This window comes from Peromyscus californicus, unplaced genomic scaffold (genome assembly GCF_007827085.1).
Source record: "Peromyscus californicus insignis strain IS unplaced genomic scaffold, ASM782708v3 Scaffold_18__1_contigs__length_77618521, whole genome shotgun sequence".
NCBI classification, from domain to species: Eukaryota; Metazoa; Chordata; class Mammalia; order Rodentia; family Cricetidae; genus Peromyscus; species Peromyscus californicus.
Window position 1 is genome coordinate 56,398,049 of NW_026294480.1, and position 22,959 is coordinate 56,421,007.

Here is a 22,959-nt window from a genome sequence, read left to right on the forward strand (position 1 = left end):
CATCTTTTATGTGAGCAGCTTAAAAAATAAAAGGAAAAGCTTTGTGATTCCACTCAAAATACTCCAAAGGGCTGCACGAATGCCTTCATCGCTGTGATGGTTTAATTGAGAAACGGTGGGCTGGAAAGAAGGCTCAGCATTTAAGAGCACTTGCTACCCTTACAGAGGCCTGAGTTCAGTTCCTGAATCTACATGGTGGTTCACAATCATCCATAACTCCAGTTTCAAGGGATGAACATCCACTTCTGACCTCCACAGGCACCAGGCACACACACTGCACAGACATGTATGTAGGCAAAACATTCAAAGGAAAACATGTAAAAAGAAAAATTTAAATGAGCATGGTCCTCACAGGCCCAGGCCTTTGGACACACGGTTCCCAGTGGGTGGTGCTATTTGGGGAGGTTTAGGAAGTTCATCACTGGGTGGACTTAGAGCTCACTGCTGGCCCTACTTGGAGTTTGCACTCTCTGCTCTGTGGTTGAGGTTTCAGATGGGCTTTCTCAGCTTCCTGCTGTTCCTGCAATTATGGACTCTCCTTTGGAACCTTGAGCCCAAACAAACTCTTTTATAAGCTGCCTTGGTCAGGTCATTTTGTCACAGCAACAGAGAAGTAGGAGATCCAACCAGGGCACACAGTTGCGGTGCACTGATAGCCAAGCACATCCCACCGAGTGTTAGAACGGCAGCACCAACGCCATGATCTACATCTTTTGTTGAGTTCTTTCCATATCCCGAAGCAGTAATTTACCGGCCACTGAATGAAACAGCATCCGTTCTCACTGGGAATGGAGCAGGTAAGTGCTTTTCCGGACATTTCCAAGGACCTAAAGCACTTGGGCCAAACCACTCCTCTGGTTGAGCAGAGTACTTTGGTCTTGAGGACTCATGGCTTGATACGTAGAGAATTCTAAGGCAAAAGTAGCTGAGCCTGATGTCAGCGTTCGAAGCACAGTTGAATATCCCTAATGAAAAGAATTTCAGTTTGTTACTGCATTTAACTTAGGCCTTAAGTTTCTTTTCCTGCTGAATGTCTTTCAACCACAACAGAGTCATACCACTGCCTCCAGTTAGATCTTTTCAGAAAAAAGAGGAAGAAAAGGAAATCCTATAGCAAACAGGAAAACCAGCCTGGGTAAGTCAGTTGTGCATCCATTTGGAGGCTCAGGAATTTGGTACTCTGACTCTGGCCTTCCTCCCTAGGGGTGGGTACCCCTGATGCCTATCCTAGGAGCAGAAGTGCCTGGCTGGGGAGGAGAATGGTGCTGGCTTCAAAACTACGGCAGAAAGGGGAAATGGTCATTCCGGCTGGCCAATTTTGGTACAGTATGCCGTCATCTCTGTGGTCCTAAGGTGGGAGTAACCTGTCTGAAGTGCTGTGTTCCTGAGCGCTCACCCACCACTGAAGGCCAAAGTCCTGTCATTCCCGATGGTTGACACTTTAGATGTTGACATTCTCTAAAGCCCGCAGGTGTGAGTGACAACCTAGTTGTACTCAGATCTCCACATTAAACAATATGTACAGTTCAAACGCAAAGAACTTACCATAGTTTCCGCTAAAGGAACAAATCCTATAACAACTCTGTTGTCCTGGCGAGTCTGAATTTCCTGAACGTTCCCTCTTCTTTGTGCCAAATCTGCCAGGACAGGGCTGAGGTAATCTCTAGTCACTGTGACCTCCAGACTCATCAGTGGCTCCAGCACCTGCTTGTCCGCTTTCTTTAGGGCCTGAAGGGATTTCATAAGTTGAACAAATTTCTATTCAAGTAAAAGGAAGTTACATAAAAACTGAAAAACTGAACTATTTCCTATATTCTTGAGCCTAGGGCTCTGGTAGCCTCAGACTTGCTTTTAATACCTGATTATACATAGTAGTGGTCACATGCTGGAGAGGGCAACAGTCAGGACAACAGAAACATTCTCTATAAACCAACCCTTTCTGTCTAACACACAGTTTACAATCTTAGACTTCAAAGGCCGCGAAAGGAAGCTGAAAATGTTTTCAAGGTGACTGTGGGAAAGGTCAAAGTTAAGGGAAGTGGGGCTGGACTCTGTAATCAAGAGCAGCACTCCCAGACCCGCCTGCCATCCTTCTCAGTCTTCCGAACATTACCCAGTGCAGAGCTTCAAGCCAACAGCAATCTCGGAGGGCTCCACCCTTGCCCCCCACTGGCCTATTCTGCGGCTCCCCAGTGTGCCCCAAACTAAGCCCAGCAGTTTCTTATTTCTACAGATGGCATTAGCAGCTCACTTGCATGTACTCCTTTGATTTCCTCTTTTCAGCAAACACCAATATCTCCGTGCCTATTGCTGGTGTCCTGATTCAGACCTAGGTACTTCCTGTCTGTCCTAGACTGCCTTTCCCATGCCGTCACTTCTGTGCTCTGCCTGTACTTCAGTCACTTGTTCAGACTCCTTACGACAGGGCAGAGTTTTCCCTGCTGAGCTCCCTTTACTTTCCAGCGCTAAGTTAGGGTGCTCCCACACTGGGAGACGAGCGTGGGAGTTGTTAGCTCTGGTGGGGGACTGAAGCAAGAAGCAGACTCGACGACATCTCCTCAGGTGACCACATGCTTGATACTCTGAGAGGGAAGATGCTTGGCCCAAATCTGTTTCTCAATGGGACTGATCTGGCTGCTTAATGAAAGCAATCTTATTTGAACAAACTCAAAAATTGGAATTGATCATTACATTTTCATTGTCATTTACATTAAAGCCCAGTGTCAAGCTAACCCCAGACCTGTCCATTTAAACCCACCATGCCTGCAGCTAATGGCTGTGTGTTTGGAAAGGGGGAAGTGTAGACCTTTTGCTAAAACCAGGATGTTTTAATAGCAATCTGTGTGACCAGTAATCTCTAAAATCTTTCAAATGAAAACTTGGTTTAAGAGGTCAAAGATTCCCTATGCAAGAACCAGTTTAAAAATTTTAAAATTACATTTATTGGTGTGTGTAGCATGTGCTCATGAGCACCACAGTGCGTATGTGGAGGGCAGCGGACGACTTCCAGGAGTCAGGTCTCCCTTCTATTATATGGGTCCTGGGGATTAAACTAAGACCCAGACTCGGCAGCCATCTTGGTGACCCCATGGCGGCAAGATCCTAAGGTCAAGCTCTGTCAGCACAGCCGCCTGTAGAACCTGTGGTGCTACACTCAGTGCATTCCCTCAGAGCGCAAGCATGAAGACTGCTCTCTACCTTCTGGACGCATCTTGAGATACAGGCATTAACCATAGTTGTCGAGGTACCGGGGTGAATCGTCAATGAGTGCAACTTTATTGCCACATCATGAACTGGGGAGCCAAGTAAAGGTCCTGAGTAAGGGGAAAGCAGAGTAATATAAACAATACAGCCACAGAATAATGCAACAAAAACACACCTGAAATACAAAGAAACACGACACACTGAAACATCTCTAAAACATGGAAGAATCAGGAGGCTAGCAGTGGAACGCTGAGGTAGAGGATGCTACTATGTACAGGAAAGCGGCTCAGACTAGAGGATGAGAAAAAAGGATTAAGTAGTCTGGGGGAGAGTGCGCTCATTTGCTTCCCTTACCCTGGAGGCATGCACTGTGGACTGCATTTTCAATGGCCTCACGGGAGGCCTGCACTAGGCCTTCACTGACACAGTCAGCATACTCAATCACGGCCATGCCAGCTGCTGCCTCCACTGGCCGGGCTTCCAGTTCTGCGCTCACAAAGTGCCGCTTGTCTCCTAAAGTCCTGTCCAGGGTATCTGAAAAGAAACACATAGAAATGCGTGAAAAATAAAGAGATGCAGACAATGCTAAACTTTTGGCCAAAAAATGAAGGGAGCCAAAGAAAGGTGCCAGGAACAGACCGCCAAGGGATATAGGTTGCCCTCGCTGAAACTGCCTGCTTCTAAGTCTGAGTCCACTCAATAAGTCTTTAAGAGTATCAAATAAATGGCCCAGTGCTAGTGGCGCACGCCTTTAATCCCAGCACTCGGGAGGTAGAGGCAGGCGAACCTCTGTGAGTTCGAGGCCAGCCTGGCCTACAAAGTGAGTTCCAGAACAGCTAGGGCTACACAGAGAAACCCTGTCACACACACGGGCACACTCGCACTAGAATAAATGACCAGAGCTTGAAAAAAAGGGAACACTCAGATCATAAAACATCTAGAGAGTACAAAAAGCTGCTCATAAAAACTATAAAACTTCTTCCTCTGCCAATTTTCAAATTATTAAATTTCATATATTCTAGCCAGGCGGTGGTGGCGCACTCCTTTAATCCCAGCACTCAGGAGGCAGAGGCAGGCAGATCTCGGTGAGTTCAAGGTCAGCCTGGGCTACAGAGTGAGATCCAGGACAGGCACCAAAACTACACAGAGAACCCTGTCTCGAAAAACAAATAAACATACAAAAATTCATATATTCTTTCAGCAACATTTAATACTTCTTTCCCCAAAAACTTTCTTGAAACATAGCTAAACAATTTTCCTTGGTGTTTTGTTTTGTTTTTTAATCTACTTTTTTTCTTTTCTTGAGACAGTGTCTCACACTATGTAGCTCTGACTGTCCTGGATCTCACTCTGTAGCCCAGGCTGGCCTTGAACTCACAGAGATCCGCCTGCCTCTGCCTCTCGAGTGCTGGCATCAAGGCGTGAGCCACCTTTAATGCTAGGCTGGACCTTAAGTGCTGGGGATTGAACCCAGAGGCCTTGCTCTACCACTGAGCTATGTCCACGCTCTCACAGCTTTGTTACCAACAGCTGCTACCAGCATTCTACTGAAACAAAACTGCTACATTCGTGGGAGTAGCAATGTAATGCAGCGACTCATATCCCAGGTTCGAAAGCAGAAACTGCGCCTTTAAGATTCCTTTTGAGCTCACTATTATGAAATATCCAAGAAAGAATACATACGCTAAAAATAAAATAAACACGAAACCTGGAATTTCTAAAGAAACAACTTGCCGGTACCTACTTTCTGGAGCACTAGTCATCCACAACCATTCCCAAGACTGTCTAGTGTCGTCTGCACGCATCCCTGTGCACAGCTGTTCACTTCTCCCACGACTGTCTAGTGTCGTCTGCACGCATCCCTGTGCACAGCTGTTCACTTCTCCCACGACTGTCTAGTGTCGTCTGCACGCATCCCTGTGCACAGCTGTTCACTTCTCCCACGACTGTCTAGTGTCGTCTGCACGCATCCCTGTGCACATCTGTTCACTTCTCCCACGACTGTCTAGTGTCATCTGCACGCATCCCTGTGCACATCTGTTCACTTCTGCCATGACTGTCTAGTGTCCTCACCTGCACGCATCCCTTGCACAGTGCTCACTTCTGCCATGACTGTCTAGTGTCCTCACCTGCATGCATCCCTTGCACAGTGCTCACTTCTGCCACGTCCATTTCTCCCAGGCTGTTCCCCTCCCAGCCATGCTCCTTGACCTATCAGCAGGCACTTCACACTCCCCCGTTACTGGCCTCAGATACTTGTGAATTCACACCATTCCCCAACAGTGTGCAATTGCTGCACTTCACCTTCTCCCCTGGTGGTTAAGGACTCCATATTTGACATGAACATATTTTTCAAGCTGGCAAGTTGGTTCCTGTAATCTTGGGACCTTCCCCACCCGCCCGTAACCCCCCCCCCCCCTTTTTTTTTGGTTTTTTCAAGACAGGGTTTCTCTGTGTAGCTTTGCGCCTTTCCTGGAACTCACTTGGTAGCCCAGGCTGGCCTCGAACTCACAAAGATCCGCCTGCCTCTGCCTCTGCCTCCCCAGTGCCTGGGATTAAAGGCATGCACCACCACCGCCCGGCTTCTTTCCCTTTTTAAAGCATTTATTTTCTCTTTTGTATAGTACCTTACTGAGAGACACCCTTGAGGCCTGAGTTGAAATACCTCTCTCTGGAGGCCTTCTGCTTCCTTCAGCTTCCTCAGGGTGCTACCTACTCATGAGTAACCAACATGAAATCCTTCTTAAAGTTTCTCGGGCCAAACAGGTTCTGTGAATTTCGGCTCACAAACCTGTATTAGAAGCTTACAATTACGAGCTCTGGTACTTGCCCCCAGCCGCTACTGCCTGCTTTTGTGGAGAAGTGGCCTCCAGTGCTGGGACAGAGAGGACAGCTGAGTCCCCCAGCTGATGGCTGCAGAGGTCACTTACTTTCCCAGACTCTCGGTTCCTTTTCCTTTAAAACTCCAGAGTTTCATGCCAACCAGCTCCGGCATTAATTTAAAGGAGAGTATTATTCATATTTACCTTGATTTTTATTGTTGCAGATGTACAATGCAGAAACAGAGCTCCTGTGTAGCTGTGTTTATACTTGGCTAATTTTCCAGGTTTCACCGAAATGTGGTCACCCAGACTCAACAAATTTTGGGTGTGCTTACGGGTACTTCATTATCATAAGCATTTCTGGTCCATGCACAGTTCACTTTGGGGTAAATAGTGCTCACTGTTACTTTGCTTAAGGGAACCAAATACAGAAAACCCGAGCACTTACATCAGGACAGAAACATACAAACTGCACTTTCTCTAGAATGCTATCAGCACTCATTTTACAAAATAAATATAATCCACTGACTTCAAATTCTCATACTCATTTCAGTGGTGAGTACCAAGTGGAACAAGCCACCTACTTCGCTGCCTTATCCTGTCCCAGAGCCACTGGAAAACGCGTTTGTCTGATGAGTAGGTAGTAACAGCTCTAGGCCTTCTATGTTTATCAAAAATTTTTTTTTAAATTGACACAGTAAAACTGTGGTAGACACTAGAAACTGTGACCCCCTATTTACACAACTAAACACTGAACAAACCCAGAATGTCCAAATGTTTTATTTTTTACCTGTGGCACGAACTGAGTTTAAGATGGTTTCCCGGTATGCCACCTGCAGAGGCCCTAGATAGGTCTCTAGGCCATACTCCCTCTTGATTCGGTCATGAATAATTTCAATATGTAACTCCCCCATACCACACAGGACCGTCTGTTTATAAAAGGGAAAAAAATAAAACAAAATACTATATACAGGAAAATTTTTTTTTTAAATATTATAAAAAGCGAGTTCCAGGAAAGGCGCAAAGCTACACAGAGAAACGCTGTCTCAAAAAAAAAAACCAAAAAAAAAAAAAAAAAAAAAAAAAGTAATGATGTTCACATATTTAAGTAATTTTCTATAATTACAACTGAATTTCTTTTGAAGACTTTCTGGGGACCCCTATAGGAAAATATTACTGACTTCTCTGGCTAGGATAATAAATCAATTTTAGTGTCCTTTTATGACAGTTTGATTACCGACTGGGTGAGTTACGTGGCATCAAGGTACCTGATCCCTGTATCAAATTCTGGCCAATGCAACAGGAGTCCAATCCATGTTCTTTCTGGATAATGCTTTTTATCTTCTTTCTTTGTATGCAGTTTGTTGTTATTTATTTGTTCTTTACTATTGTATGTGTGGTATGTTTGTGTGATGTAGAGGAGAGGCATGTGTAGAGGTCAGAGAAGAACTTATTTGGATCCCAGGATCCAATCCAGGTCATCAGGCCTGTGCAGTCAGCGCCTTTACTCACTGAGGCTTCTCCTTGGCCCTAGTTTTTTATTTTCCATGTGTATGGATATTTTGCCTGCATGTATGTCTGTACCCGCTGGCATGCCTGGTGCCTGCTGAGCCAGAACAGAGCACTGGATTCCCTGGAACTGGAGTTACAGATGGTTGCAAATCACCATGCGGGCTGGGAACTGAATCCAGGTGCTCTAGAAGAGCAGCCAAGGGCCTTTAACCACTGAGCCATCTCTCCAGTCCCGGTTTGCTCTTTTGACAGGGTTTTACTTGTGTGCTCTCCAGGTTCACCTTAAACTTGCAGCAATCCTACTCCCTCAGCCTCTCAAGGAGTGGAACCACGGGCATGAGCCACCAAAGACCTGGTGGTAAAACCCTTTTTACCGGGGGGTGGGGGGGGGTGGGGGTGGGGTGGGGGGGGTGGGGGTGGGGGTGGGGGGGGGTATTTTTGAGCCAGGGTCTTGTTATATAGCCCTGGCTATCCTGGAACTCACTTTGTAGACCAGGCTGTCCTAGAACTCAGAGATCCACTTGCCTCTGCCTCTCAAGTGCTAGGATTAAGGGCATGCACTATACCCAGCTAAAATCCTTTTCTTTTCTTTTTTTTTTATTTTTTTAATATTTATTTATTATGTATACAGTGTTCTGCCTGTATGCCAGAAGAGGGCACCAGATCTCATTACAAAAGGTTGTGAGCCACCATGTGGGTACTGGGAATTGAACTCACGACCTCTGGAAGAGCAGCCAGTGCTCTTAACCTCTGAGCCATCTCTCCAGCCCTAAAATCCTTATCTTAATGAAAAAGCAGACAACTGTTTGAAACTATGCTGAAGACAACACCTTGAGAACAGGGTAAATAACTTCCCTCTAAAACCTCCCAGCCACATACACAGTTCCTAAATGTTGTAGGCAGTGACAACCCCTAGGCTAGTTTGAACATGCATAATATAACAGAGAAATTGGCTTCTATAAGCATCAGGGTAAAAGACACAAGAATTGACCCTTATTTCAAAACTTCACAAAAGCCCATATTATAGAAATTCAAAATTGATGGGGAGTGATATGTGAAATGTAATTATTTTAGAGAATTGAAGAGAATGTTTATTTAGAATGACAATATACATAAAGAGAAACCTAAATTATGAATCCGAGCTTTTTCTTTCAGGAGCATAGAGTAGTATATATACATGTCCCACTTCCTTCCTTCTCTCCCTCCTAGGGCTGCATAATAATATACGTACTTGTCCAGAGTCAGGATCAAGCCTCACTTTCAAACTGGGATCTTCACGTTGAAGGCGTTCCAAGGCATGTTCCAAATCTGAGTGATTAAACAATACCTATTGTTATCTTCACTTCATTTCTAAGTAAATTAACAATGAATCTGAAGTGGGGAGTATAGATTAACAAGCAGGTGCATTGATTTAAAAAAGAAAATTTCAAAAAGCCATAAATGCAGAGACTAAAACAAGGTAAGACACAATTCCAAAGAGAGGTGCTTAAGAGTGAGTGATGCGCAAGCGTCTCCACGGTGAGCTGGGTAAAGCGGCAGCCAGACGCCAGCCAATGAAGAGAAGCGTTAGGTGAGGAGGAGACGCCAGGCAGGGGGGCATGCTCTGTCTAACAGGCCATGCCGACAAGTTTGGCTTTGTACTGGGAAGCCACTGGAGGGCTTAAAAAGGGCCAGTGACCTCATCTGCTTCTATTTCATAAAGACAAGTCTGGGAGCTGACCACACACACACATACACACACACACACACACACACGCCTTCATAAACACTGGCTACGGTGATGAGCCAGCAAAGGGAAGATACAATCACATCTGACACTCCAAGGTGAATTCTCAACTACAGGAGAAATGAACATGAATCACTGTGTGAAATGTGCTATGTGGAGTAAGGCAACAGTAAACTCAGCTGATAAATATGCTTGCCTTCTTTATAAAAGATCTGCGGACTGAAAAGTGCAGCTGAAGAAAGGCGCTGACCCACAGATTAAAAAGCTAATCCTTTATCAACTGTATTCATTCGAATTGTTCTTAGGCATATAAACCAGGCTTTCTAGAGCTGGGCTGTCTAATAGTAGCCATTTTAAGTATTACTGGTCTGAATTAATAGGTACTATAAATGTAAAATGCACACCAGATTTCAAAGACTTAATATAAAAAATAGTACATTAAAAAGATTTATGTGTATGACTACTTTGACTTCTTGTATGTCTGGGCACCATTCATGCTCATGTCCTTGGAGGCCAGAAGAAGGTGCCAGATTCTCTGGAAATTGAGTTACAGATGGTTGCTAGCCACCATGATCCAGCACTGGATGCTGGGAACCCAACCCAGTCCTCTGCCAGAGCAGCTGGTACTCTTAACCACTGAGCAATCTCTCTTGATCTCATTAATACTTTTTATATTACTTCATGTTGAAATGATAATAAAAACTGAGTATCTCTTATCTGAAATACTTGAGATGAAAAATGTTCAAATTTCATGCATTTCAGATTGGGGATTTTGCTACATCTTTTCTTTTATGTGTTATGGATGAGTGCCTGAGTGTATACATACACCAATAACTGGCTGGCACCGAGGAACCAGAAGAGCATCAGATCCTTGGAACTTGAGTTACTGGCAGCTGCGAGCAGCTGTGTGTGTGCTGGGAACTGAGCTCAGGACCTCTGAAAGAGCAGGTGTTCTTAGCCAAGGAGCCACTGTTCCAGCCCCTGCCACATCTGCCTTTCATTAAACACTGTTCCTTCAGCAACTGGACAAGAAAAGACCTAGCTTCTTTCATTACTCAGGGCCTTACATCTGCACTCTGATTTCTTTCATGTGCACTCCAGCCGGGTAGATGAAGAACTACAACCCCACCTGGCTAGAGATGTTCTTGCACACTACCTCTTAGGAGATGTGGAGGGGAAATAAAGATCGCTCTTGTTCTGCTGTAATCTATGAGTCCAACTTGTTCTTAAGGGGATTAAAGAAAACTATAAAGTTTGTCCTTAGGTGGTCTTCATAATTGAGAATTCATTGAGAGTCCTATAAAGCGTTGAAGTTTGAGCTGAGACCGAGAGAGTTTTAAAGACAGACAAGTTCAGCGGAAACCATTACAGTGTAAGACAAGTTCAGGGAGAACCGTTACAGTGTAAGCAAGACTAGGTGAAAGAAGAGAAACCACGATGCAAAATGGCGAGCCATCCTCAGGGAATCAGAACGGGTTGATGCTCTAGATGCAAAGAAGTGAATCGGTTACAGTTCATGTCCTAACTAATCTAACACACGAGGAGGGCTGGGCAGGGTAGGGTCAATTGCCTGGACTCCCATCAAAAGCATTACAAGGCCAGTGGTGGTGGTGAACGCCTTTAGGCTGAGGCAGGTGGATCTCTGGTCTACAGAATGAGTTCCAGGATAGCCAGGGCTACACAGAGAAACACTGTATCAAAAAAAACAAAAACAAAAAAACCAACACAACAACAAAGAAACAAACAAACGCATTACAAGAATGAGAAGAATATCAAAGTAGAAAAATGGCTAAGATATACCTTTGATTTTGTAAAAATCAAAGCGACTTAGGTAAAACCCCAGACCAAACCACAAGAAATGCTGATCAGCAAGGGCAAGTAAAACGTAACTCTATCACACAGGAAGTCTGCTGAGGACTCACTGTGACGACCTCATTGTACAGACACCAGTGGACTGACCCACAGACACTGTTCGTACCTGGCTGCTTAGCCACTGATGGCGGTTCTATGGTACAGAAGAAAACAGGTTCTGGAATCTCCACCCCAGCCAGCAGCAGACTCTCCGCTTCACTGTTTGTCCCGTGCTTCTTTTCTTCTCCTCTTCCTGCTCGACGGGCTGCAGCTAAGGCGCTGGACTTGGAAGAGACAATGGTGTCTCCAGTGGCAGTCTGTAAGCAAATGGGACAGCTTCCTGGCTAGCATTCATCTTCCACCCAAAACCACAAGACAAAACCATAGTGTAGCACATTCTTCTCATTCAACTAAAGAGAAATAAATTGACAAATCTTACAACTTTACATAAGCAAAGCTCATTTACCTTGTGTAAGAACTCTATCTAAAATGTCATTGTAATAAATTCTAACAAATAATCATACACACACACACACACACACACACACACACACACACATGTATGTATATATATAAAATACCTACTGCACCATCATGGCAAGGCGGGTTCAGTAAAACTCAGGAAGTATTTTAACACCAGTTAAGAATTGCTTTCTCTTTTACAGGAAATTCTCTATTAACTCGAATATCCAACTAAGCAGAACACACACACACAGAGACACCAAGTAAAAGTTCCATGGGGATAAAGCAGCATTTTAAATCAACTTAAGATGCATTCCTAAGTCGTATGGACTATCAAGGCTGGGCTGGTTTCCCTCAGTAGACTACTCTCCAAATGTCTGTAGTGCTCCTTCAAATATGCACAAGGAGCAGGTCCTGCCTTTAGGAAGACAGAAGACAAATTAATAACGCCAGGTTCAGCCAGGCATGGCAGCACACACCTTTAATCCCAGCACTCCGGAGGCAGAGGCAGGCTGATAACTGAGTTCGAGGCCAGCCTGGTCTATGGAGAAAGTTCCAGGACAGTCATGGCTGCACAGAGAAATCCTTTCTCCAAAATACCCCAGGTAAAAAATTCAGACCATGAAAGTTTTCTCCTAAACATTTCTGAAACCTGCAGTTAATCATGAAGAGTTAAAAAGGTTAAAGTAACAATTTTTATCCCAATATGAGATATGCCAAAGTTTAATAGAAAACTACATTTGACTATCTGAATTAAAAGAAAGTCCTGAATTTTAACCCCCCCAAACCAGATGTGGGTCCAAGTAGATCCTTCCATTCACTCCATAAATAGCTAGGCTGTACCTACTGTGTGCAAGCACTGATGAGCTGTAGACTGAGAACCGACTGGGAACAAAAGAAACCCAAACCCTGGCCCTTAAAGAGCCCTCGATAGCAAAATGTCTTTCATCATTACCTGATCAGTGGTAAGGTTAGATCAAACTTTCTGCCATGATCAACACAGGTAAACACTTATCAAGCATGGAGGTGGAGAGTTTGAGACCAGCCAGGGCTGGACAGCAAGTTCAAGGTAAGCCTGGGCAACTTAGTGACAGAGAAAGAGAGGACCCCCCAACTTCCCCATATATAAACAGGCAAAGATTCCATGTGAATAAAGCAGTATTTTAAATAAACTTGACACATACATTTCAACAAGTAGTAGACTTTACTTGGAGTTGAACTTCATTTGACTATAATCCATCCTGTCTGTGGGTTTCTCTCAATCTACTTTTCTTTCTAGCCAATGTATGACATTCAACCATATTGATGGATATGCTATCATATTCATATAACAGACATTTAGATGATTTGTGAATTTTTTGCTATTATAAACTATTTATAAATCACATGGACATGATTTGCTATGGAACCACGTGGTCACTCACTTGTTTAAGACCAACTGTCAGAGCGATGTTACCGGTCGTCAGGGAAGGGATTTCGACGTGTTGGTCAGCAAAGGGCAGAAGCAGACGACTCATTCTCTCCCTATAGAAACCGTGATTTAGATCAGTAAAGTACTTTTCAATCAATGAGTGCAGTTTTAGAAAACAACCCAAGCTCCCCCTTACGTGCAGTTCCTGTTAATGTTATGGATGGCCAACTGGGGTGTCAGCGTGCCCGAGTAGATGCGCAGGAAAACCAGGGGTCCTCGCTGTTTGTCATGCAGCACTTTAAATGCCAGTGCACACAAGTCACCTTTATACCACTGCCTGCAAGACAAAGGAGGTATTAGAGGCCCCCAGCCGTGTGCACAGGCCATCCAGGTGCTCCCACAGACCTTATGTTTCTGTGGTAGAGCTAACCAGCCCAGGAAGTAACGCCACTACAGCCCTCTCTTCCATCCCTGACAAAATACTTAATGGAGGTCTTTCCAATAAATCTTCAAAACTAAAACGAAAAATGATGGGTTCTCTTTCAAGTACTGCCATATTTGCAAACATCTTCACTGCACACACTCTCTCCTTGAAAAGCCTTCCAAGGTCATAAAACCAAGGAATCTACAGGATAATGAACATTCTTTCTAACCACTGCTGACAGGCTCTCACTTCACTCCGTGTCCAGCTATCAATACTATCAATCTCCAGTAGAAACGGGGACTTGTTTACAGAGATGGGATTCTTAAAGAAATGTACAAGTTTGAGATTTCCTGAAATTGACAGGTTTTCTGCATAGGTGCATTTTTCTGAGCAAAGATAAATGGTATTTTCATCAGTCTCAAGGAAGTCTATGACTCAGAGTAAATTAAGCACTTCTAACAATAGCTTTTCTCTAATCTCAGTCCTAGTTTGTCTGAATTTAACACTGAAGGTATAAATATGGAAACTTTCTACATGCCAGCACTGGTCCTTATGCTTAATAAATAGTGACTCACTGGATTTTTCTAAGTCATAGGAAATGGCTTCTATCGCCTACATTTCATTGACACAGAGGTTAAGTAACCTGGATTAGCCGGGGCAAGGCTACATGGCATGAAGCCATGCCCACACCCACTTCACATGATGCCTTTCCAATTTAGAGATGTGAAAAACGATTACTGTCCTTGTTAACACAAAACCCATTTCTCTGCTCTTCTGCTTAACGCTACTTCCGATGTTAGAGATCTACTATGCAAGTACAGAGCCAGCCAGCAGGAAGAAAACAATGACCTTTCTCTATAGCCACAGAATGTTTTACCACAGGAAAATCCTGAAATTTAGATGAATACAACCATATCTACTAATGAGTAATAACCTTAAACAAAAACAAAAAACAAACAAACAAAAACCCAGCAGAGATAGCAGAACCAACATACACAGGAAAAAACCACCTTTGTAGTTCTACCTACAACTCTGACAGGTTTGAAAAGAGGGTCAAAATGTCTTTTTCAAGTGACAATTGTTATGGCTCTATATCATTACAGAGACAGTCTCCACCACTGTTTTTGTAATGGCCACTTGAAATGGCTGCAGCCGTATGGCTTTAGTGTATTTGGTCACATACTTACAGAAACCCATACTCGCGCTCCTCAGGTGACGGCAAGTACATGGTAACGGCATCCAGCAAGGGCTGAACGCCCTTGTTTTTCAAGGCACTCCCACACAGCACAGGCACCGCGGCCTGAGCCAGCGTCACTCTGTGGATTGCAGTCTGTAGCTAAAGGTAGACACAGAAAATGAACACGGATCTGTACACAGTACACAAGTTCCGGTCAGAATCTCTCAGTCAGAGGCTTTCCCCGAACGCCTGTATAAAACAGCACTCTTCCCCACACCTCCATCATTGTGTACGGCTTTATTTATATTTATTTATATATATATATATATATATATATATATATATATATATATCATTAGTCACTACTCAGCATATTGGATGTCTGGTGTTGTCTCTGGTTCACTAGAATAAGTCTTTATGAGCATTACAATGTGGCTTCTGAAAACACAGCAAACTTCAGAAAATAGAAAAGTTTAAGGTATAATGGATGCTTGAAAATACTGAAAAAGGGTTGTATGTACTGGGGCTGATCTCTGCACTATGGCCAGTTGTGGTTTTCTGCAGCAGTCTGTTCCTGCAAAGAGGAGCTTCTTTGATGCATGATGGGAGCCACACTTAACCTGTGGGCATAAGGACAAGGTCTAGAATACAGTTAGGAATTCTGCTGGCCTAGAAGTGGCGGTAGGTGCTCCTTCTCTAAGAGTCATGACCTCACTAGCCCCAGGAGTTGTCTAGGTTTCCAGTACCTGGGATAATTACCCCTTACTGAGTGGGTCTCAGGCCCAATTAGAGAGCTACTGATATGAGAAAATTAACTGACCCAACTCTATGTACAGAAAAATGATTCAGCTTCTAACTTTGTAGTGTATCTGGAAGCAGCATGCTGCTGGCATTAGGTACTTATATACATGAGCAGTGACTTTCATTTTTTTTTGTTTGTTTGTTTTTTTGCTTTTTGTTTCTCAAGACAGGGCTTCTCTGTGTAGCCCTGGCTATCCTGGAACTTGCTCTCACAAACATTTGTCTGCATCTGCCTCCCAAGTGCTGGGATTAAAAGGTGTGCACCACTACTGCCCAGCATAAGCCACCATTTTTAATACTGCAAAAAGTTAACACACACATATGCTGTGGAATATTCCTTTACACTGTGTGAATATATGTCACTGTGATTGGTGTAATAAAGAGGCTGACTGGCCAACAGCTGAACAGAATAAGGTTAGGCAGGAAAGCCAGACTAGGAGAACACTGGGAGGAAGAAGGGCGGAGTCTGGCGTCTCTAGCCACATGCAGAACGAGTAGAACACACAAAATGGGATAGAGGTAAAAGCCAAGAGCCTCAGGGCAGCACACAGATTAATAGAAATGGGTTTAGTTGTAAGAGCTAGTTAGTAACAAGCCTGAGCTATCAGCTGAGCATTTGTAATTAATAGTAAGCCCTTTTCGGGTTATTTTTGAGCCAGCAGTTAGGACAGGAAAACTCTGCTTACACACATATACACACACTCCAAAGACAGAAAAACCAAACCATATTCACTTAGTAAAATTTTTTCTAAATGAGTGAATAACACATTACCTTTTCAGCTGGTACCAAATCAAAATTTTCACTAAATTCTCCTAAAACCAAGTCAGCAAATTCATCATCCAAATCTGCAACCTGTAAAGAAAGACAAACTTGCATAGCTTGTATTTAGTTTCATCCTTAGCTATTAACTTTACAAGTATGCACCAGTGAGATCTTTCAAAGCCGCTACATACCCTGCATGCAACACACAGGCCAAACAACTCTTTGAACCTTTTGAAAACACAGTCTGGTTTTTGTTTTCTAAAGAAAAGGAAACTGGAAATTGAAAGCGTGTTGTGAATTTCCTAAAGTCACAGAGAGTCAGAGCTAGACTCGATCACAGGTTATCTACTCAGTGCCACAAAAAGAGATAAAATGCCTAATGCATAACAAATGATATTCATACAAAGGACTGATAGCTTGAGGATAAATTAGGGCACTTTCTGTTCATAACGTGTCAACTGGTACTCCTCTAATATTATAAATGCATAATGATCACAAGATTTCCCATGATTCCCAAACTGAAAGACCTAATCTGATTACCATACTGACTGAAGTAAGACATTTCACTTGCTGGTTGCTGGCATCACTTCAAAAACACAAATGTAATTACCTAGTTTGTTCTTCTCATAACCATCTGCCTCAAAGAAACAGATAATACAGCTGACAGCAAACTAATAAAACAGGCTGGGCAGAGCGGCACACACCTGCAATGCCAGCATTTGGGGGCTGAGGCAGGTGGACTGCAAGTTTCAGGACAATCTGGGCTAGAAAGCGAGACACTGTCACAAAAACCAAAAACAAATCATGATCATAATCCTAAGACAGTTTCAATTGTGGGTGAGAGTCCGAAGGAGAAAAACATTCAAAAACCAAACTGTAAGCACAGGAGACACAGAGAGACGAGCCTAAGTGGCCTGGAAAGCAGTGACATTAGATGTGAGGTTAAGGCCAGCTTCTGCAACTGGACTCTAGAAATGTCCTACAGTCCAGCCTGTGCAGACCTCAGTCAGGTTTCATCACATCTGTTGGTAACTCATTGGTAACTCATTAATACTAGTGCCTTCCTGTGGGGAGCCACACCAACCCAACTTTCTCAGAGGCCCTGACGAAAGGACAAAGGGAACTCAGTTCTGTGTCCTTGTCCACAGGTGGACTTGGCAAGGCCACTCTGATGCTAAAGCCAGTGTCTCCTCAGAGGAGTCAAGGTTGCAGCTTCTGGGGACCCGACTCTTCCCCCTGGGCTGTGGTTATCAGTCCTAAGGCAGCTGTGCCTGAGGTACCCTGTGTTCTCTTTGCCAACACTGTCTCACTTAGCTCTCTGCTGACATTGTTCATTTTTCACCCTGCACACAGTATATAAAATGCTGTACTTCTTAATAAACTTGTGTAGCATAAGACAAAATTTGTGGAAGACTTCCCAAGCCCAGTTTTTTGTTTGTTTGTTTGTTTGTTTGTTTCTTACTTTTATTTTGCTTAGTGTTGGGAAGAGCAGAATATATTCTTTTCTTTTTTTTTTTTAATGCCGAATACTGTTTATTGAAGGAGCGAAGAGGTCTTAAATACAAGCTTACAGCGCAATGGGAGAACCCCGGAGGGCAGAAGTTCATGTTTTACAATCTTGCATCTAAGCTGTTAACGCCCATTATGCAGGATACACAGACAAGGAACTTTCCTTAAGCATTCAGGAGGGCAGAACCCGGCAGGGAATTAGCATAGGGAGGATATCAAGGTCAAGGTCAGCAAGCAAGGCAACAGTTACCCAAAACAGGGACCAGGACCCTACAGGTCCCCCTTTTACTAAAAAATGAGCTTCTGACTTAGGTTGCGTGGGACGTCAGCAGGTCACCTTACCCATCATGGAGACGCCTGCCCAGGCCACACAGGCGCTCTGTCTTAGGTTGGTGAGCACCCCCCAGGTATTACCCGTCTCTGAATACTCATTATCATACAGGTTCAATACTGTGTGAATTAACTGCTGCCAAAGATCTCAAAGTGGCACTGGCCAAGCCCAGTTTTTATCTTCTCTCTGTTTCACATACCCTGGTACCACCCCAACAGGACCCTGTCACTGAAGAACAACCTGCTGGTCCAGGTCACTTTCCTCTTGGGGCTGTAGTGAGGATCAATAGCCAATTCTAATCAGACTTTCAGAACATACAGTAAGTGCCCATAAGTATTAGCTATTATTATCCTCATTACATTTCACCTTTAAAGATGTCCTAAGACACAGAAAGCTGATTCTAGCTCACACTTAGGGTCTTAATTTAGATAAATTTAATGGTGGTTCAAGTTTTACCATTAAAGCCTCTTTAAAGTAGTTTGCCATCCTAATTGTTTTTAGGTATAGCTCAGTAGTATTAAGCTCATTTATATTAGTGTTACACAATCTCCTTAATGCTTCAACTTGCAAACAGAAAGCCTAAACAACTCCCCATCTTCCCATTCCCGAGCCTCTGGGAACCACCGTTCTACTTTCTGTCTCTGAATTTCCTCACAAAGTAGGGCCATGCGCATGAGTAGCTGGTATACTTCACTGAGCACAATGGCCTCAGGGTTATTAATGTTGCCCCTTATGCCAGAACTCCCTCCCTTTTAAGGGAGGGTAACAGTCCACATTTTGTTGAGCTACTCATCCGTTAATGGCCACTTGAGTTGTTTCTACTTTTGCCTACTGTGAATGATGCCACTAGGAATGGAGGTGGTTTCAAGACACTGCTTTAATTCCTTGGGGTGCAGACCCCAGGTGGACTGTTTGGAGGGGCCTCCTTTTGATATTTCCCACTGTGCAATAACCCTCTTGTGCACTCTAAAGATAAGTCACTTGAACTGGTTTAATGAAATGCTGATTGGACAGTACCCAGGCAGGAAATATAGGCAAGGCGACCAAACTAAGAATACTGGGAAAAGGTAAGTGCAGAGTCAGGAGTCGCCAGCCAGATGCAGAGGAAGCAAGGTGAGAACGCTGTACTGAGAAAAGGTACCAAGCCACATGGCTAAACATAGATAAAAATTATGGGTTATTTTAAGTGTAAGAGCTGGTTAGTAATAAGCCTGAGCTAATGGCCGAGCATTTATAATTAATATAAGCCTCTGTGTGGTAATTTGGGAAGTGGCTACCAGGTATTTGGGAGTTGCTAGAGGGACAGAAACTTCCGCTTACAATTTCTCATATGGTTTTGTTTTTTTCTTTTTTTGTTTAAGGATATATTTATGTTTATTTTATGTGTATGAGTGTTTTGTCTGCATGTATGTATGTACACCACATGTGTGCCTGGTGCTTGCACAGATCAGAAAAAAGTGTCAGATACTCTGGAACTGGAGTTACAGAGAGTTGTTAGCTGTCGTGTGCACGCTGGGAATAGAACCTGGGTCCTCTTCAAGAACAATAAGTGCTCTTAACTGTTGCCATTTCTCCAGTCCCTCCTATATAGTTTTCTATTGTAACTGTATCACTGAATTCCCACTGCAGTACCCAAGGATTACATCTGTCCTACACTCACCAACACATATGTGTGGATTTTTTCTTTTATTGGGGCTAATATACCTGAGGTGGTATTAGTCTCTAAATTTTATCCACATTCATACATTCAAACATACACCCACACACATATAATCAGCATCTGTTATTAGCTACTGATACCTAATTTTCTTTATGTACATCATACACTATCATGTCCTAGTAAAAGCCAATATGTGCGATTGTGTTTTGGCTATCCATCTGGATTATAAGATCCTTCTTTATGCCTATAACTGTTCAGTATTAAAATTGCACATGCGCACACACATACACACACTGAAAAAGGAACCAATTATGTGTCCAATTCATGATCAATGTTAGTTCTACTTCTGCTCTTTTTATGCCTTACTAATCTAGAGAAGCAGTCTAGCAGGGAGGCATGGTGGCATACATCTTTGATCCCAGTACTTGGGAGGCTGAAGCAGGCAGATCTGTGAGCTCAAGGCTGCCTGGTCTACAAGGCAAGTTCCAGGCCAGACAGGACTACATTTTTTAAAAAAGGAGGAGGAGAAGGAGAAGAAGGATAGAGGAGGAAGGAGGAGGAGGAGGAAGGAGGAGGAGGAGAAGAAGGATAAAAAGGAGGAAGAAGGAGGAGAAGGAAGAAGAGAAGGAGGAGGAGAGGAAATGTAGCAAAGTGGGTAGCAGTTTGAGCTCTGATCTGATTCTGACCTGAGTTCAGATCCCAGCTCTGCCCTTTATTAGCTGTAATGTTTTAAACACTAAACTCTGACTCCTTATCTGTAAAGTGGGGATGATACATGCTGTGAGAATAAGCGTGCATGTAAAGCACTTAACCAGCCTAATAACCACAATCCAATAACAATCATTATTATGTTCATTATAAAGTCAATGAATACTATAAGTTATAATGGCAAATAATTTCTCTAAAAATACCTACTTATACAAGATAGATGCCAGAATCTGTCTGCACTGAGCAGGTATGGTAGCACATACTTGCAACCCCAGTACTCAAGAGTATGAGGCAATAGGATGGCATGTTCCAGGCAAGTCTGGGCAACATAGCCAAGACTGTCTTAAAAAGCTTTTTTTTTTTTTTTTTTAACTTAGACCAATTCAATTTTGAAGTGAAAAATCAAAGGTTCAAAAGCTTTACTGTAAGATTCAAGAAGCCTAACATACGTATTATTTATTGCCACAAATATTGATATAGTGTAAACATTAGAGCATTAGCAATCTTGCTATGTTCTATTAAAGTTTTTAGAGTCAAGCCGGGCGGTGGTGGCGCACGCCTTTAATCCCAGCACTTGGGAGGCAGAGCCAGGCGGATCTCTGTGAGTTCGAGGCCAGCCTGGGTTACCAAGTGAGTTCCAGGAAAGGTGCAAAGCTACACAGAGAAACCCTGTCTCGAAAAACCAAAAAAAAAAAAAAAAAAAAAAAAAGTTTTTAGAATCAATGAAGACCTGAGCTATATATTAACTCTAATAAATTGATGGCTTTCATTTTTTTTCTAAGCAATTTGACATCTGGTAAAGGAAAAGATAGGCAGGTTCCTTGATGCAGAGATTCTGTTGTTGAGATTTCAGGAAAATTTTCCACATTGCACAGGAGGTATAACATGGTTTTTCTGTTTGTCTTTTTTCTTTGAGACAGGTCACTACAATTCAGGTTGGCCTGGAACTCACTATGTAACCTGCATTAGCGTTAAACTCACATCAATCCTTCTGCCTCAATCTCTAAAGTACTGGGACTCCTATAATAACATATCAGAATACCACACAACACTGAAAATAATACACACACATACCAACAGTGATCAGTCTCCATCAAAATATAAAATAAGATACAAACAATACTGCTCCACTTATAAGGACAGAATATGCAAACTAATGCTAAGATTAACATAATATGTTGGAGTATAGGGGCATAGCTCAGTGATAAAGCACATGTTTAGCATCTATCTACCAAGTCCTAGGTTCAATTCTGAGCACACACACAATAAAATCAAACTAGGACTGGAGAGATGACTCAGCATTTAAGAGTACTTGTTGCTCTTGCAGAGGACCTGGGTTCATATATCAGCACCCACATGGCGGCCAATAACTAGTTCCACAGGATCCCAATGCCTTCTTTTGACCTCCCTGGACACTAGGCATACATAGAGTAAACACAAATATATGCAGGAAAAACACTCATACACATAAAAATAAATGAATAAATAAATCTTAAAAGGAAAAAAACTCAACTACAAAAAATGTATAGCTAAAAAACAGGATGGACAGATAACAGCAAACAGAACATATAGATAAACAGCAAACAGGATGGACAGATAAACAGCAAACAGAACATATAAACAGCAAACAGGATGGACAGATAAACAGCAAACAAAACATACAGATAAACAGCAAACAGAACGTACAGATAAATAGCAAACAGGCAGTTACTATTTCACTTGTTTGTGGGTCGTAGACACACTGGCGTTCATTTTCACTCACTACATTTTACATATTACATATGTAATTTTATATAAAATTTCACAATAAATCTGTCAAAAAGTTCCTGAACACTTACAGAATTTTAAAATAAAGTATTTACTTGTTCAATCAGGGCATTCCTTGCTTCAATAGTCTCCTTCAGCAATTCCGGATCACTTGTTTCCAAGAGGGGTTTTCTCTCAAAGTCTTTTCCATCATCAGAGTTAGAATTCCAAAGAAGTTTTTCTTTGTTTACTACATCCACCACTCCTTTGAAAGTTCTGGCTTCACCAATTGGCAGCTGTAAGTCAGAGGGTGCTTATATTGTTAAATGATACAAACGCAGAAGCCCACCGGCGACAAAACCTACCATTATATCGTCTTCCTCAAATCTTAACTGCTTCAACCAAAATCTTTAGCTGTACTTACTTAAGGTTTGAGTTTGCTTCAAGAGTGTGTATGCCACAATAAATTGATGAGGAAATAGCAGAATGGGATATCAATTAACCAATTACCTGTAGAATCAGAGGCTCCGCCTTTAACTTCTCCCTGATGCTTTCAACCGCATAGTTAAAACTGTAAAAAGCGAGGTCACCCGTTAGAAACACAGTAAAAGCCTCTCAAAACAGGCTTAAGGACGTTCTCTAACCCGATGCTTTAGTCTCTGTAGTGCTCACTGTTTCCCACAGGGCAGTATCTTAAACAAACCTGGTAAAAGCAATTGAGTATAACTTTATCTCATCATTGGGGAAGTTTAAGGAATTATTATTGCAAACTTCACATAACCAAATTGTGATGCAAGATTAAAGTCACAGTTAATTAATTAGAGTTACACGCAAGATTCCATTTGAATTAAG

The 22,959-nt window shown here is 42.8% G+C and overlaps 1 protein-coding gene across 6 annotated transcripts in view; it reads right to left on the minus strand.

Moving 5' to 3' along the window:
- Positions 1 to 22,959, minus strand: part of Gfm2 (GTP dependent ribosome recycling factor mitochondrial 2) — a 45,824-nt gene that overhangs the window by 6,748 nt on the left and 16,117 nt on the right. For 4 of the 6 annotated variants that reach the window (XM_052743485.1, XM_052743487.1, XM_052743486.1 and 1 more), the window contains 13 exons: positions 22,618 to 22,678; positions 22,224 to 22,403; positions 16,163 to 16,243; positions 14,600 to 14,748; positions 13,185 to 13,325; positions 13,002 to 13,101; positions 11,243 to 11,432; positions 8,770 to 8,846; positions 6,817 to 6,955; positions 3,559 to 3,738; positions 3,199 to 3,314; positions 1,546 to 1,728; positions 81 to 965 (listed from right to left, as the gene is read on the minus strand). In XM_052743485.1, coding sequence (XP_052599445.1) covers positions 828 to 965; positions 1,546 to 1,728; positions 3,199 to 3,314; positions 3,559 to 3,738; positions 6,817 to 6,955; positions 8,770 to 8,846; positions 11,243 to 11,432; positions 13,002 to 13,101; positions 13,185 to 13,325; positions 14,600 to 14,748; positions 16,163 to 16,243; positions 22,224 to 22,403; positions 22,618 to 22,678 — 1,735 coding nt within the window. In that variant the 3' untranslated portion in view covers positions 81 to 827. Of the gene's footprint in view, positions 1 to 80; positions 966 to 1,545; positions 1,729 to 3,198; positions 3,315 to 3,558; positions 3,739 to 6,816; positions 6,956 to 8,769; positions 8,847 to 11,242; positions 11,433 to 13,001; positions 13,102 to 13,184; positions 13,326 to 14,599; positions 14,749 to 16,162; positions 16,244 to 22,223; positions 22,404 to 22,617; positions 22,679 to 22,959 lie in introns of those variants that run through there. The other 2 variants (XR_008219573.1, XM_052743489.1) reach the window with 2 other exon arrangements.